This window comes from Carassius carassius, chromosome 3 (assembly GCF_963082965.1).
Source record: "Carassius carassius chromosome 3, fCarCar2.1, whole genome shotgun sequence".
NCBI lineage: Eukaryota > Metazoa > Chordata > Actinopteri > Cypriniformes > Cyprinidae > Carassius > Carassius carassius.
The window spans coordinates 26191168-26204377 of NC_081757.1; the positions used below are offsets into that span (position 1 = coordinate 26191168).

General features: G+C 37.8%; 1 protein-coding gene across 2 annotated transcripts in view; it reads left to right on the forward strand.

Annotated features, from left to right (window-relative positions):
• The window catches only part of b4galnt4b (beta-1,4-N-acetyl-galactosaminyl transferase 4b), an 89553-nt gene extending 76706 nt beyond the window's left edge, over window positions 1-12847 (forward strand). The window contains exons 11-21 of one of the 2 annotated variants that reach the window (XM_059534688.1): window positions 2518-2661; window positions 3308-3417; window positions 5651-5751; window positions 5852-5925; window positions 7125-8391; window positions 9706-10055; window positions 10271-10424; window positions 10585-10657; window positions 10945-11098; window positions 11844-11970; window positions 12174-12847. In XM_059534688.1, the coding sequence (XP_059390671.1) occupies window positions 2518-2661; window positions 3308-3417; window positions 5651-5751; window positions 5852-5925; window positions 7125-8391; window positions 9706-10055; window positions 10271-10424; window positions 10585-10657; window positions 10945-11098; window positions 11844-11970; window positions 12174-12288 (2669 nt within the window). In that variant the 3' untranslated portion in view covers window positions 12289-12847. Of the gene's footprint in view, window positions 1-2517; window positions 2662-3307; window positions 3418-5650; window positions 5752-5851; window positions 5926-7124; window positions 8392-9705; window positions 10056-10270; window positions 10425-10584; window positions 10658-10894; window positions 11099-11843; window positions 11971-12173 lie in introns of those variants that run through there. The other variant, XM_059534699.1, reaches the window with a different exon arrangement.
• Window positions 12848-13210: the final 363 nt, after the last annotated feature.

Below are 13210 nucleotides of genomic sequence, written 5' to 3' on the forward strand. Positions count from 1 at the left end.
ATTTACACATGCTTTTAAGAGGAAGTAGAGACACAAAGTGAGAGAGGGACAGTGAAAAAAAGAGAGAAAGACAATCCCCATGGCCCTCCTTTGCTTCGTTTACATAATTATTTGAGACGAAAGCAATTTTTCAATTAAATCCTCACTGTACTTAACAAGCTGAGGGAGAGGGGTATGTGCATTAGCTTCCATCGCCAGCCCACGCAGCTCACCGGTGAGTACGAAGCCAACTCCAGTGTCCTAATCATTAATCACGCAGACCACTCCCTCAGTGAAGACCGCACACACACTCTCTCTCTCTCTCCCTCTCGACATGTCATCAGGGAGATGCAGATGGAGCCAGAGCTCCTGGGTGCTTTAGCTTTGACTGTCCTTCTGCTCTGTTAAGAAGAGATACAGTGCAGGGCGAGCTGTCAGTTGTCTCCGTCACTGGCACCAGTCTCCCTTCCATTTGTTTTGCTTGTGTTTATTTGTATTTTGTGGTCATTGTATTGTGCAATTTTAGTTTCTATTAATTCAGATTTGTATTTTTGTTTATTATGATTACTTTGTAAATAATGGTTATATTATTGATCAGTGTTGTATTTGAAGGGTATGTATTTGCACTTTTAAACTATTTTAGTGCTCTTTATTGGCAAAAATATTTGACATTATAAAAACATAAATGATTACAGAATTTTCTTTTTTTGGTGTGAACTATCCCTTTAATTCAGGAAAGGCAAAGGAAGAAATAAAATAAGGAAACAATGATACAGTGAACTGAAATATTTTTTGTGACTTCTAGAGTCAAGCTATTTTTGAAACTGTACATTCTTAGAACATAAAATGATATACTAAGTGTTGTAGTATTACCAGTAGGAGAGGACTGATGTGTGATTTAGTGATAGTTAATGGTTTTTTTTTTGTTTGTTTGTTTGTTTTTTGTTTTTTAATTACAGTGGTTATTGATTGTACTGTATTTCATTAAACAATTAATATATATATATGTTGTACAGCAGGGGAGCAGTGATTTGTACAGTGTGTTACAGTTTTCTAATAACTGATTTAATGTTTTTCATAAAAAAGTAAGCAATTTTTTTCTAAGTGTTGTAGTGCAGTGATGTGTGAACTAAATTTGTTGAAGTTACTGATTTTGTTTTCTAATTACAGTGAAGTTATTTCATATTTTTTGCAAAATCATAAAGAACGATATGCAAAACATTACAGTACTTTAACAGTACTTTATTTCATAATACTCAGAACTGGAGCAAGGATATCTTGTTTACTTTTTGTTTTTCATTTTATGTTACAATTGTTTCGAATTTTGTAAATTTGCCTGGACTATTCAACATCCAATAAAGCCATATGGTCCATTACTAAAGCATCAACAGAGATATCTGTCAAAGCTTGCAGTCTTTCAGCCTCCTAATGGCACATTTCTGCTCTATCAGTCTGTTTTCTTCATCTTGGATGTTACAGTAATATCCAGCACCCTTATATTCTCTCTTTTCATCCCTTTTCATCTCTGTCAGTGTTGTGTACTTGCTTTCTGCCTTGCTGCCATCAGTGACTGACTTTGATGCTGTATAACTTACACTTGCCTAGTAACACATTTGCAGTGGATCGATAGGACTAATTAAAATGTGTATTCATCAGCGGCTAGCTGAGCAGACAGTGTTTTGAGCTCTCATAAAGTCAGGAGATAAACCATAATGAATAGAGTGTCCCTCGCATGCACACACCTGCATGCTTCAGTGCCCATAGACTGATCACCAAGGGATTGTCTTAAAGTGTAGGCAGTGTGTGAGCCTGGTTACATCTCTTTAAGCCTTGGGGAAGTATCCATAAAAAAAACAAAAAAAAAAAAAAAACTGATCCAACCAGAAAAGAGGTTTCCCAGAGTGAGGTTGGATTTAGAGTTTCATCATGGGTTTGGGGCACAGCGATGTGAATAATATTGAAGAGAAGCATGTTCGTTGAGTGTCTGCTCTGGCTCCAGATGTAGTGCGCTGATGGAACGCTGTTTAAAAAATGTGCTAAAATATGCAGTCGAGAATATAACTTATAAATATACTTATAAGGAGAATATAAATATCAGGTTTTACACTGCTTGTGCATCTTGAGTGCAGTTGTCATTAAAGTCCATAAAATTCTCAAATCATTCATGTACATTTATTTTATTTCATAAAATATAAATAATTAGAAAAAAGAATCATACATACAAAAAATTCTAACAAAATAGAAAAAAAAAAAAAATATATATATATATATATATATATATATATATATATATATAAATTGTTATGCAGATGAAACCTGCAATAAAAAAAAAAACTTATAACAATATAATAGCTTCTACAGTGGTCTTAGACTTTTGGACCCTAATAAATACTGTATACACTTATTTGTCAGCCATAGAAAAGCCAGTATTCTACCATTTCTATAATAGCAAACAGCAGGGGTTGTTGAGTGTTAGTCTGTTAGCTGATTTAAATTCACATGCTGTCTCTCACTGTCCTTTTTCTCTGTCTCTGACAGATGAATCCAGTCTGAAGATGAACAGTGTTCGTCACATCCCACAGACGCTGGCCAGTCACTCTCTCGCTCTGCGGGTTAACCATAGGACAGAGATACATACTGCAGATATGCTCAAACCAGACCCACGAGACACCTTCTACAAGAGTGAGTATTCCCTACAGTGTATTTGGATGTTAAGGTCATTTATGAACACTGTCCAGTCATATTGCTGGATCTCATTGTGCTGCTCTCAGTTGTAAGTCATGCATTCACCTGACCCAACTGATGGTTTAACACAATGATGGATATATAATGTGATGTATCATATATATATTGCCATATGGCATAATGTTCAAAAGTTTTACATCAGCTAACAAAATTGTCCATAAAATTTTCTTGCAGCATTCTAGCACTGTTTTGTGTGTGTGTGAGTGTGTGTAGCTATGCTTGGTAAGCAAAATAAACATCCATCTCTCAGGATAGACAGTGTGGTTATGTGATTTGCAATGTTTAATTGCTTGTGTGGAAGCTCAGCAGTGCATTGGTAGATCCATATGGTGGTGTAGATATAGGATGTCAGCTTGTTAGGAGCAGCACCACTGAATATGTGACAGTCAGGACTGAGACACAAGCTAATAGTGATGAATAGAAGCCATTGAATATATGTATGGAAATCAGCAAACTGATTTTATGTAACATTTTTAATTTAAATGAATGAAAAAATGTTTGTGCTGAGTAGTTACTTGTATGTCGGCTGTCTTATGAAGGGTGTGGGAATTGTCTTATATTGATGACATATTTGTTGTCCTAGTTCCCATGATAGATCGGTCCAGGCTGGAGAATGTTCTGCCATCTTGTGTCTACTCTCCTACCTACGTGGTGAAGGACTTCCCTATCGCACGCTATCAGGGCCTGCAGTTTGTAAGTAACAGTCTCGACAAGCACACTATCTTGATGACAGAAATGTTGACTGCTGATTTTTAAAAATGTCCTAAAATATGCAGTCGATAACTTACCTCACTCTAGGGCAGCTTTGGCTCAATTTGTTGCTTTAAAGGGTGGTCATATGATGTGATTTCAAGTTTTCCTTTCTCTTTGGAGTGTTACAAGCTGATAGATAAGATCCCTGTTGCAAGTTGCAAAGACTAAAGTCTGAAAACAAAAGTGATTGTTTATCAAAATTAAGACTCTGCCACACACCCCTAAAATGGCTCATTAAAACACGCCCCCACATCTCTACGTCACTATGTGGAAATATTTATGTAATACCACCCAAATGTTCACGCAAAGAAAGAAGTTGTGGTTTCAGTAACCGCAGTTAGTGTTGAAGCAGTCATGTCAGGGAGATGATGTGTATCTAGGCGAAAGCAAAAGCACTTTATTTGGCCTTACAAAAGTAGATGCATTTAGGAATCTTTAAGATTACTTACAACAGAGCAGCAACACATTTTATAGATGACTGTTTCGTGAATCTAGGAGAAGAGGTAATTCTGACTTTGCTACGACAATCTGGCGCTTCTGAATCAGCTTCTGGAAGTATGTTTGGTTATTAGTTTAAGAATTTGCTATTGACTGTTCAAACGTGAAGTTTTTCACATCGTGTATGTGTGTGTGTGTGTGTTTAAGAGAGAGAGAGAGAGAAAGAGAGAGAGACAGAGACAGGGTCACACAGTGGAGTCAACTTGGTATTAAGCGTCTTAACCGTCTTAACTTGGTCTTAACCGTCAGTGGCTTGTGAACTGCAAACACATAGGAGCTTCATCACTGTGTCTGTCACGTGACTCTGTTCCCCTTTCAGACTTGAACTGATGGTAAAACTAAGGACATTATTAGCTGTCTTTACATTTATTTTGAAAAATGAAGCTCGCGATTATGGAAAGGGGCGTTATATTTCTGACGAGTGCTTGCGGTGTTCGGCCAATCACAATGCACTGGGTCAGTTGGCCAATCAGAGTAGACTGTGCTTGTCAAAGGAGGGACTTTGTAGAAAATGATGTGTTTGAGAGAGGCGGGGCGTAGAGGACCTACAATAATGTACAGTATTTGAAAAATACTGTGTTTTTTTTAACATTAAAGCATGTCAACATATTCTGTTACACCAAATACACAAAATACTGATCTTTAAAAAAAACATCCTATGACCCCTTTAAACTTTGCAGTTGTGGTCAACTTTAGAGCATTTGATACATTATTTCATATTGTGAAATAGTATTACAATTTAAAATGATGTTTTCTATTTGAATATATTTTCAAATGTAATTTATTCCTGCTATGGCAAAGCTCTACATTTTTAGCATTACTTAAGAACATTTCTTATTATTAATATTTTTGTGAAAACAGTTATATGTTGTTTCTGTATTTTTAAAATACAGACCGTTTATTTAAAAAAAATATTTTGTTGTTATGACCAAAATAAATTTGCAAATAAGCAAATTTTAAAATAAGCTCAAGTTGAATATAAAGATGTTTATTGATATCAATTTCCCTATATGAATGTGTTTCCTGACATTTATATAAAAAAAAAAGTCTGAAAAATGCACAAAGTTTAATTTCCATTTCCATTAAAGCCCTTAGAATTTCTAAAATAAATATATAATATAATTTTCTAATTACAGTATGCAGCTCTGAAAGGTATGGTTTACTATACTGCTGACTGCTTTGCTGTCTGGAAAATCATGTCATTTGCTGATCATAAAGAACGTGGTTTTGAATAACATTCAATTCTAAATTTGTTTTATTTTTATATTTTATTTATTTTATTTTAATATATAGTCACTCCTAGTTTCTGTAAATAAAAACAAGTTTGAAAATAAACAGCTGTGTTAACTGCAGCAAATTACCAGAAATATCTTGGCCTACATGGGGTTTTGAAAACTGTCTTGGCCAGTGGCCCCCATGAAAAAGGTTGAGAACCACTGATGAAGTGGACCTGCTCTATTTAAATGATATCTCTGTGCTTAGAGCAAACATTGCCCTCTTTTGGTCATCAATGTTAAACACAAGTCTGAGAAGAGAGAGTAAATCTCATGCAGTCCAATTACAGTCACTGTTTTTAATTCTTCTGGTTGTCTTATTTGATACACTTTTGGCTCAATAAATACATGTACCATTTTTCTTTACCTATTTTCTCATATTCTTATGTGTGCTCAACCAGGTCTACCTTTCTTATGTGTATCCCAATGACTTCACCAGACTTACTCATATGGAGAAAAAGAACAAATGCTTCTACCGAGAATCTCCTGTCTACTTAGAAAAGTATGAATCCTGACCGATCATAAGAGGAAATTAAGCAATAACTAAATATGTAAATAAAAAGATAACCATGGCCCTTTTATTCTTTTGAATTATCATGTAGATTTGGCTTCTACAAGTACGTGAAGATGGATGAGGACGAGGATGACCAGCCTGTTTTCTTCCCCAAACCTGATGGTCTGTGTTCAGCTGGGATCTTAATAACAGATAAGAATTCAGCAGCTGTTTGCTCTCTTTAAAATCTCACCATCTGTAATGAGCCAAGCGACATATGTGTTCCCAGGGTTCAAAATTAACACAAACCAGACGGCAAATGTGAGTAGAAATGGGCTTTAAGGAGTAAATAAAACAGTTGGCCGCCAACTTTATTAGGATCATTACATGGATTAGGGTACACTGTTAGTGAAATACAGTTTTGATTGTCATACAAAGATCACAATATCGCATTTCTTTGTTTTCTCTTTTTTTGGTCAACGACCGCTCAGTATGCGAAAGAAGGAAGGCAGAGAGAGTTTGTAACCATAACTGTGAAAAAACATTTATAAAGTGTAACCTAGTGAGGATGTGTCATTCCTAGACAAGTCCTTCTGAAGCTTCAAGGCATTAAATGGTAGAGATGGTCTAGAGTGTACATAGGTGCATCATAAATGTTTCCTCCCCTGCAGTCATGACATGAAAACTATTAAAATTATAATTAAAAAAAATATTTTATATAGATTTTTTTTATATATATATATTAACTGACTTTCTGTTATTGCAGTATTGACAACCTTCTGTGGTCTCCAGTGATTTACATTATGTGCATTATGTAATTAATTTACAGCAAAACAAAAGAAAACATAATAGCTCTCTCTCTCTCTATATATATATATATATACTGTCTTGCATAAAATAGTCAAATTGAACAAGCACAGTGTAACTGCAAAACTACCTTCTACTACACTGATTCATATATATATGTATGTATGTATGTACTGTATTTAGGGAAAAAACACAATGTGTGTGTGTGTTTGTTTGTGTGTATATCATTCTTCAAGTGACCTTCACTACAGTAAATAAAATCGCAAATAAATGTAAGGCAAAGTAATGCAAAATTTGGTGACCAGTAAGAATTATTTATAAGTCAAAAAACTTCAAATTGGCATATGTGGCAAATAGTTGATTTTGGACCTTGTGTGTGCATTTGGACAGCTGCAACATGCTGTGTGTAACAGCATGGATGGAAGGCCTGGAGATGATAATCATTAGCTGTAGATTTCCATCAACACTGCTGCAGCCTCACTGACTCTTTAATCATGTCATTAAGAAATTCTCATTTCAGATTACATGAATTATTTAAAGGGGTTTGGTTTGATGGGACTTGTCTCTTCTGACAGATTTCCTGGAGGAGGAGGAAGGCATCGACCCAGAGGAGACAATCAATTCCAGCAACCGGCCAGTCAAGAGGACTAGTCCACCCTATCAGACATCAAGAATTACAGCGTCCACTGCTTCCTCCAAGCCTGATAGATTAGACAGGGGTTCAAAGAGCTACATCTCTCAGCAAGGAAGGCAGTACGTTCAGTTAAAAGAGCGAGAAGGGAGTACAAGAATGAAAGGGGAAAGGTATTTTAAACACTCACTTGTGGTGGATGATGAAATGACAGAAATAAGACAGGCAAAGGGTAGTACAGGTGCATTAGAGCCTCAAAGTGGGTCTCTAAATGAACAGACAGGAGCGAGTGAGGAGCAAGGGGAATCCCGAACACTTGCGCTGGTTCAGAGAGGGCGTACTTTAACATGGCTTCTGCCTGACCCAAGACTGCCAAACCAGAGTAAACTGACAGAAACTTCTAGCCCACCTGTGAAGGGAAGATCCCTCTTTAAGCTTCCTCAGAAGTCACCTCTCTATGTCTTGGCCAGTCGGATTTTAGATAATGCAGGCAAACCTGTGGTTGGGACCAGTGTGGAAAAGGAGACTAATACCAATAAAATTTACATCACTAGAGCCCGTCCTCCAGTAAGCAGACCAAAACCTCCTTTGGAAGTGTTTCCTGGTGTGTTCCTTTATCAGTCTAGAAAGAGCAAGAGGCTTGTGGATTTGAGTTCAAAATGGAGGTCCTTAAAAACCCAAGCAGCTGCTTCTCTCACCTGGCAGAACTTCCCCTTAATGGGCCTTAAGACTTCCACCCAATCTGCCCTGTTAAAACACAGTCATCCTTCCTTGCCTACGGAGCCTGGGACTCATAATAAGGGTGACCCTACAGCCTCCATATCAGATCCAGACAGCTTGCCTCCTTCAAGTTCAGAAAGGAGAGACCACCCTGGGTTAAACTCATCTGAGAACAGCCGGTCTCCTGAGGGGCAGCCAACAAAGGTCTCAGAGATGCCTGAGGGATCGGACCTGGCTCCCCAGAGCAGAGGCCTTGAGGAAGGAGAGATGTCAGAGTACAGTTATGAGGAGACTGAAGTGAGGCCACGCTTGTCAGAGGAGGCCATAAATTGGCAGCGGACTTTCAGCGTGAACCCTGTGGACTTTGAGCTGCTGAGGTCAGACTGGAATGACCTGAGGTGTAACGTCTCGGGGAACCTGCAGCTCGCAGAGAACGAGGTCCTTGACGTGATCTCACAGTACATGGAGAGGCTGAATGAGAGGAATGGAGGGTGAGGATATTTAAAAATGCAAATGAGGATATTTAAAGGGATATTTCACCCAAAAATAAATATTTCATTATATACCCACTTTCGCCATTGGCTAGCGGACCCCCACCTGCTGTTAGCATTCCATTGACTCTCATTAATTTTGGCGTCACTTTGACAGTGAATTACTTTACATCTGAGGTGTTTAAAGACTCCATTTGTCCATTATTTCTAAAGAAACACAAAAATGTATAAAAGGCTCCATTACCTTCTATCTTACGTTATGGTCCCGTAGAAGCAGTTTTTGTAAAAAATAGGCTAACGATTGCGTCATAACCAGCGACTCTCTGTCGAACAGTAGAGAAATTACCGTATGGACAGGAGGAGAATCTTTTACTGTCTATGAGGCTATTGGGGGGACGTGGAGGCGTAAAGTCAAGGGAGATAATTAATCAGAATTCTTACCAAAACTTGCTCCTGTTCACGCTCGCCTTCTCTGCAAGATTCGGTGGGTGATTCAGATTTCTCTTGGCACAGCGATTAGAAGACGTACAGGTTGCTCACGTGACATCTACGTCATCAAGCTCAGTTTGAGTCTGTGCAGTACATGCAGGAAGTGCGTGCTTCTAATTGACTTCATTTTTCTCTGTTGAATCCAATGGGGTCGCTGTGTCCATTTCTTTTACTGTCTATGACTATAAGTCGCATTTATTTAGAACCAAGAACCAAGAGAAAACATTACCGTCTACAGCCGCGAGAGGGCGCTCTATGTTGCTCAGTAGCCTCTCCCTGAAAACATAGAGCGCCCTCTCGCGGCTATAGACGGTAATGGTTTCTCTTGGTTCATTTCTCTTAGTTCATTTCTCTTGGTTCGTCAAATTAATTTTGATAAATAAGTCACACCTGACTATAAGTCCAGCCAAACTATGAAAAAAAAGTGTGACTTATATTCCGGAAAATACGGTAATATTATTATTAAATCATAAAGAAAGCATTTACATGCAGTATGCTTTAAGGCACAGTTGGAAAAACAGCCTTTTTAATATGAATAATTATATAGAATACAGAAAATTAACAGTATTTTTTTTTTTACTTTACTAATAATATGGACCTTAGTGAAAAAAACTTCTCTCTCAGTGGGTCGCTTCATGCAGTTTTATCATGACAAATGAGAAAGCTTTATTACTCCTCACACAACTAGATTAAACGGGATGCATGGTGTTACATAGTGTATTTATATTTATCATGTATATTCCTTACTGTCTCTATTTAAATGCACTCTATTTACAGCAACTGTTCTCATTTTTCCTCACTGTTTCTTCTTCACCTCTCTATCAGGATTTACACTCTGGTCCGGATTGTAAATGTAGAGAAGAGGAGAGACTCAGCCAGGGGCAACCGTTATTTAATGGAGCTGTTGTTGATGGAGGGAGGGAAAAGAGTGGTGCGCCTATCTGACTACATCTATCTGCTGTTGCACCGCAGTCGATATGAGGAGGGAATTGAGAGCAGAGAGGGAACTTTAACCTCATCCCACCATACACCCTCCAAAAACCCACCGCCCAGTGGCTCCAGTCCCCAAACACACAGCACCACACCCTGGAGCACCAGCTGGGCCAAACCCCTGCTCTGCCAGCCAACCATGTTAGAATGGAGACATGACGTGATGGTACACTTCGTAGTACCAGGTATTTAAAACTAATATGAGCTCCTGTTTATGCATATTTATCAAAGCAATGCCAATAAGTCTACATAAATGTATAAGGACTGTAGAGAGCATGTCAATTTGAAAACAAAGCCAGACACGGGCCATTTTAGGAGCGCAATATAACTAGTTTCATTTATGAATAGCTTGGCAAACTGCAGTCTCATAGCCACTCATCTGAGCTGTCTTCTGTGACAGTAAAGAACCAGGCTCGCTGGGTGCAGCAGTTTATCTCAGATATGGAGCTCCTGCACCATGAGACCAAGGATGAGAATTTCAGCGTGATCATTGTAGACTTCCAGAGCGATGACATGGATGTGGAGCAGGCACTGAAGGAGAGCACTGTGCCCAGGTGAGTACTGAGTTCTTGTGTCTTTCCTCAGTCCCTGCATAGATCTTCTCAGGAGGATTCCTCATGCGAGTCCTGTTTTGGGCTCACATACCGTTTGGAACTGAGAAAAACAATCTTTTTTTCTGTTTGTTTTTTTTTTTGTTCTTGGCTCTTTGTGTAGGTACAAGTATCTGAGACGTGAAGGGAACTTCGAGAGATCGTCTGGTTTACAGATGGGTGTAGACACCATAGAGGTGAGAAGATTTTAAACAGGCCTTTTCTATTATAAATATGTACGATACCTGGGGTGATCTATGTTTGGGAACAATATTTGAAAGTTTGGAAAATAATGCGCTTTTATAGATGATTAAAGAGCTCTCTTTCCCAGAATGGAAGCTTGTCTAAAAGGTGTTGTGGGATTTTTTTCGGCATTTGAAAATTTATTCAAAACAACTTTAATTTATAAGTAATATTTACACATTTTCTCCAAGAAAATTGGTTGCACAAAGCAACACTGGTGATGGTGTAACATCATTTCCAGGACAGTCACAGCATAGTGTTCCTGTGTGACCTTCATATCCACTTCCCTCACAATATCCTGGAGACTATTAGGAAGCACTGTGTGGAAGGCAGACTGGCCTTCGCACCCATCGTCATGAGACTGGACTGTGGGAGCACACCTCTGGAGCCTGATGGTAAAACATATACACAGACACTTATAGAGACAGCTGCTAGGTACATATAAACACATATGCCTAAACACCAGTTGTGCATAATGTGTCTGATTCTATTTCTTACATATCCTGTTTGTTTTAAACAGAGTCATATTACTGTCTTTAGATATAATGTCTTGCAGTTTACTTCTTACTTTTTCACTCTAATGGACTTTGGTGAATAATAATATAGTATGTTTATTACAAACACTTAAGTTCATAGTAATTAAAAAGGTTTGTACAGAAGTGTATGTAAAAATTAACTGTTATAGCAAATTTATTCATTGAAAATCTCTGCATTTTATTTATTCACCAGTTGTATTTTACCACAAGCAGGATTGATTTGTGACATGAGAAGAGTGGATGAGTGGAATGATTGTTTGAAAAAGGTTACATCAGATTGTAATTGGTTATTTTATACAGAAAGAGGCAAATGTAATTTATTTTCTTATTTGCCGTTGTCAGACACATTTTAGTCTAAAACTAATTTGCATATTTATTTTGCTTGGTCAATATATTGTATGCATCCTCTGGCATTTTGGAAGTGATTTCCCTCGGTTAGGGTATTGCACATGAATTGACTTATAAAATTGCTTCTATGTTATGCACATTGGCATAAAATTGGCATGAAACTAAATTGCTAAATTGGTTTAGAATGCTTTTTTAATGAACTGGAAGATCTCCATTGTTTGTGTACATTTATCTGAGGTCTGATTTTCTCACACAGGCTTTTGGGAAGTGAATGGCTTTGGCTTGTTTGGAATTTATAAGTCTGATTTTGATAAAATTGGTGGAATGAACACTGAGGAGTTTAAAGACCGCTGGGGAGGAGAGGACTGGGAGCTGCTGGACAGGTAATTAATTCCATTGCTAATGCCAGTTTGTTCTGGTAACACTGTATGATAATGTTCCATCACATAACATTAGCTAATGCATTAACAAACTGTGCGGCTTAACTACGAGAATGTGAAATTTTATATCAAACCAGTCAAGTCTTAGTTCTAGTGTTGGTGTAACTACTGTGTTTTTTCTCTTCCTCTGTCACATCTTCTCATAGGGTTCTGCAGAACGGACTAGAGGTAGAAAGACTGCGACTGAGGAACTTTTACCACTATTTCCACTCCAAACGGGGCATGTGGAACATTCCTATTAAAAGACCATCTCAAGGATAAAAGAGGAGCACAGAGGACCCTGCTGTTGTTTTTGGCAGGCTTAGTGTGTGTGGTGGCCATTTCTCTGCCCCAGTCGATGCTCAGGGGAACATGGGCCTGCCACACTGTGTTTGATGTGAGCGCTGGAGTTTGATGAACAAGATTCTCTTAAGGGCATTGCCAAGTTGATTCAACTTAATGGGTAAAATATGAATCTATGAAGAAACCAGGAGAACGGCGAGAGTGGATAATTGAAGGCACATGCACATGATACATTTTAAAAATGCTTCTTTGCCAGTCTTAAGATTGAAAAGAAATGTGAAGAGAGAGGGTGGTCTAATATTCTGCAGTTTGTCTCTTTATTTCAAACTTAATGAGTAGTTTAAAATAGCAGAGGTTTATTCAAAATACTTACAGTAGAGGGTGCCAAATTATAAAGAGTGTTAGACTTATACAGTAATACAGACAGGTTTTGAAGAAGGGATAATTTCTGTGAAATTGTTTGTAGAGGATTTAGGTATGTACTTTTCTCTGTTAAAATTTCTTATTTTGAAGAATAAATAAAGGTCATTAAAATTAATCTTGTTCATGTTCAGATATTATTTCAGCATAATCCTTCTACTAACCACCACACGAGGGCATAAATGTGCATCAAACAGATGCAGAAATATTTCACCTCTATAGAATAAGTATACAATTTTAATTTGTTTAATTTAGCTGCTATGTATTGCCTATTAACCCGAGACTAATCATGGTCATTCAAACAACAAACATTTATTTATTTATTAAAGTTTAGTGGTGTCGATAGTGATGTAAATTAGAGGTAGACTGTGTTTAGATAGAATAAAAAACACCGAACTCCTATGTTCTGACTTGGCACTGAACTGCGCGAGCGTTGCGCGTGTCTGATTGGTTGAGAGAAAGCTGTACGCTGATTGGACGA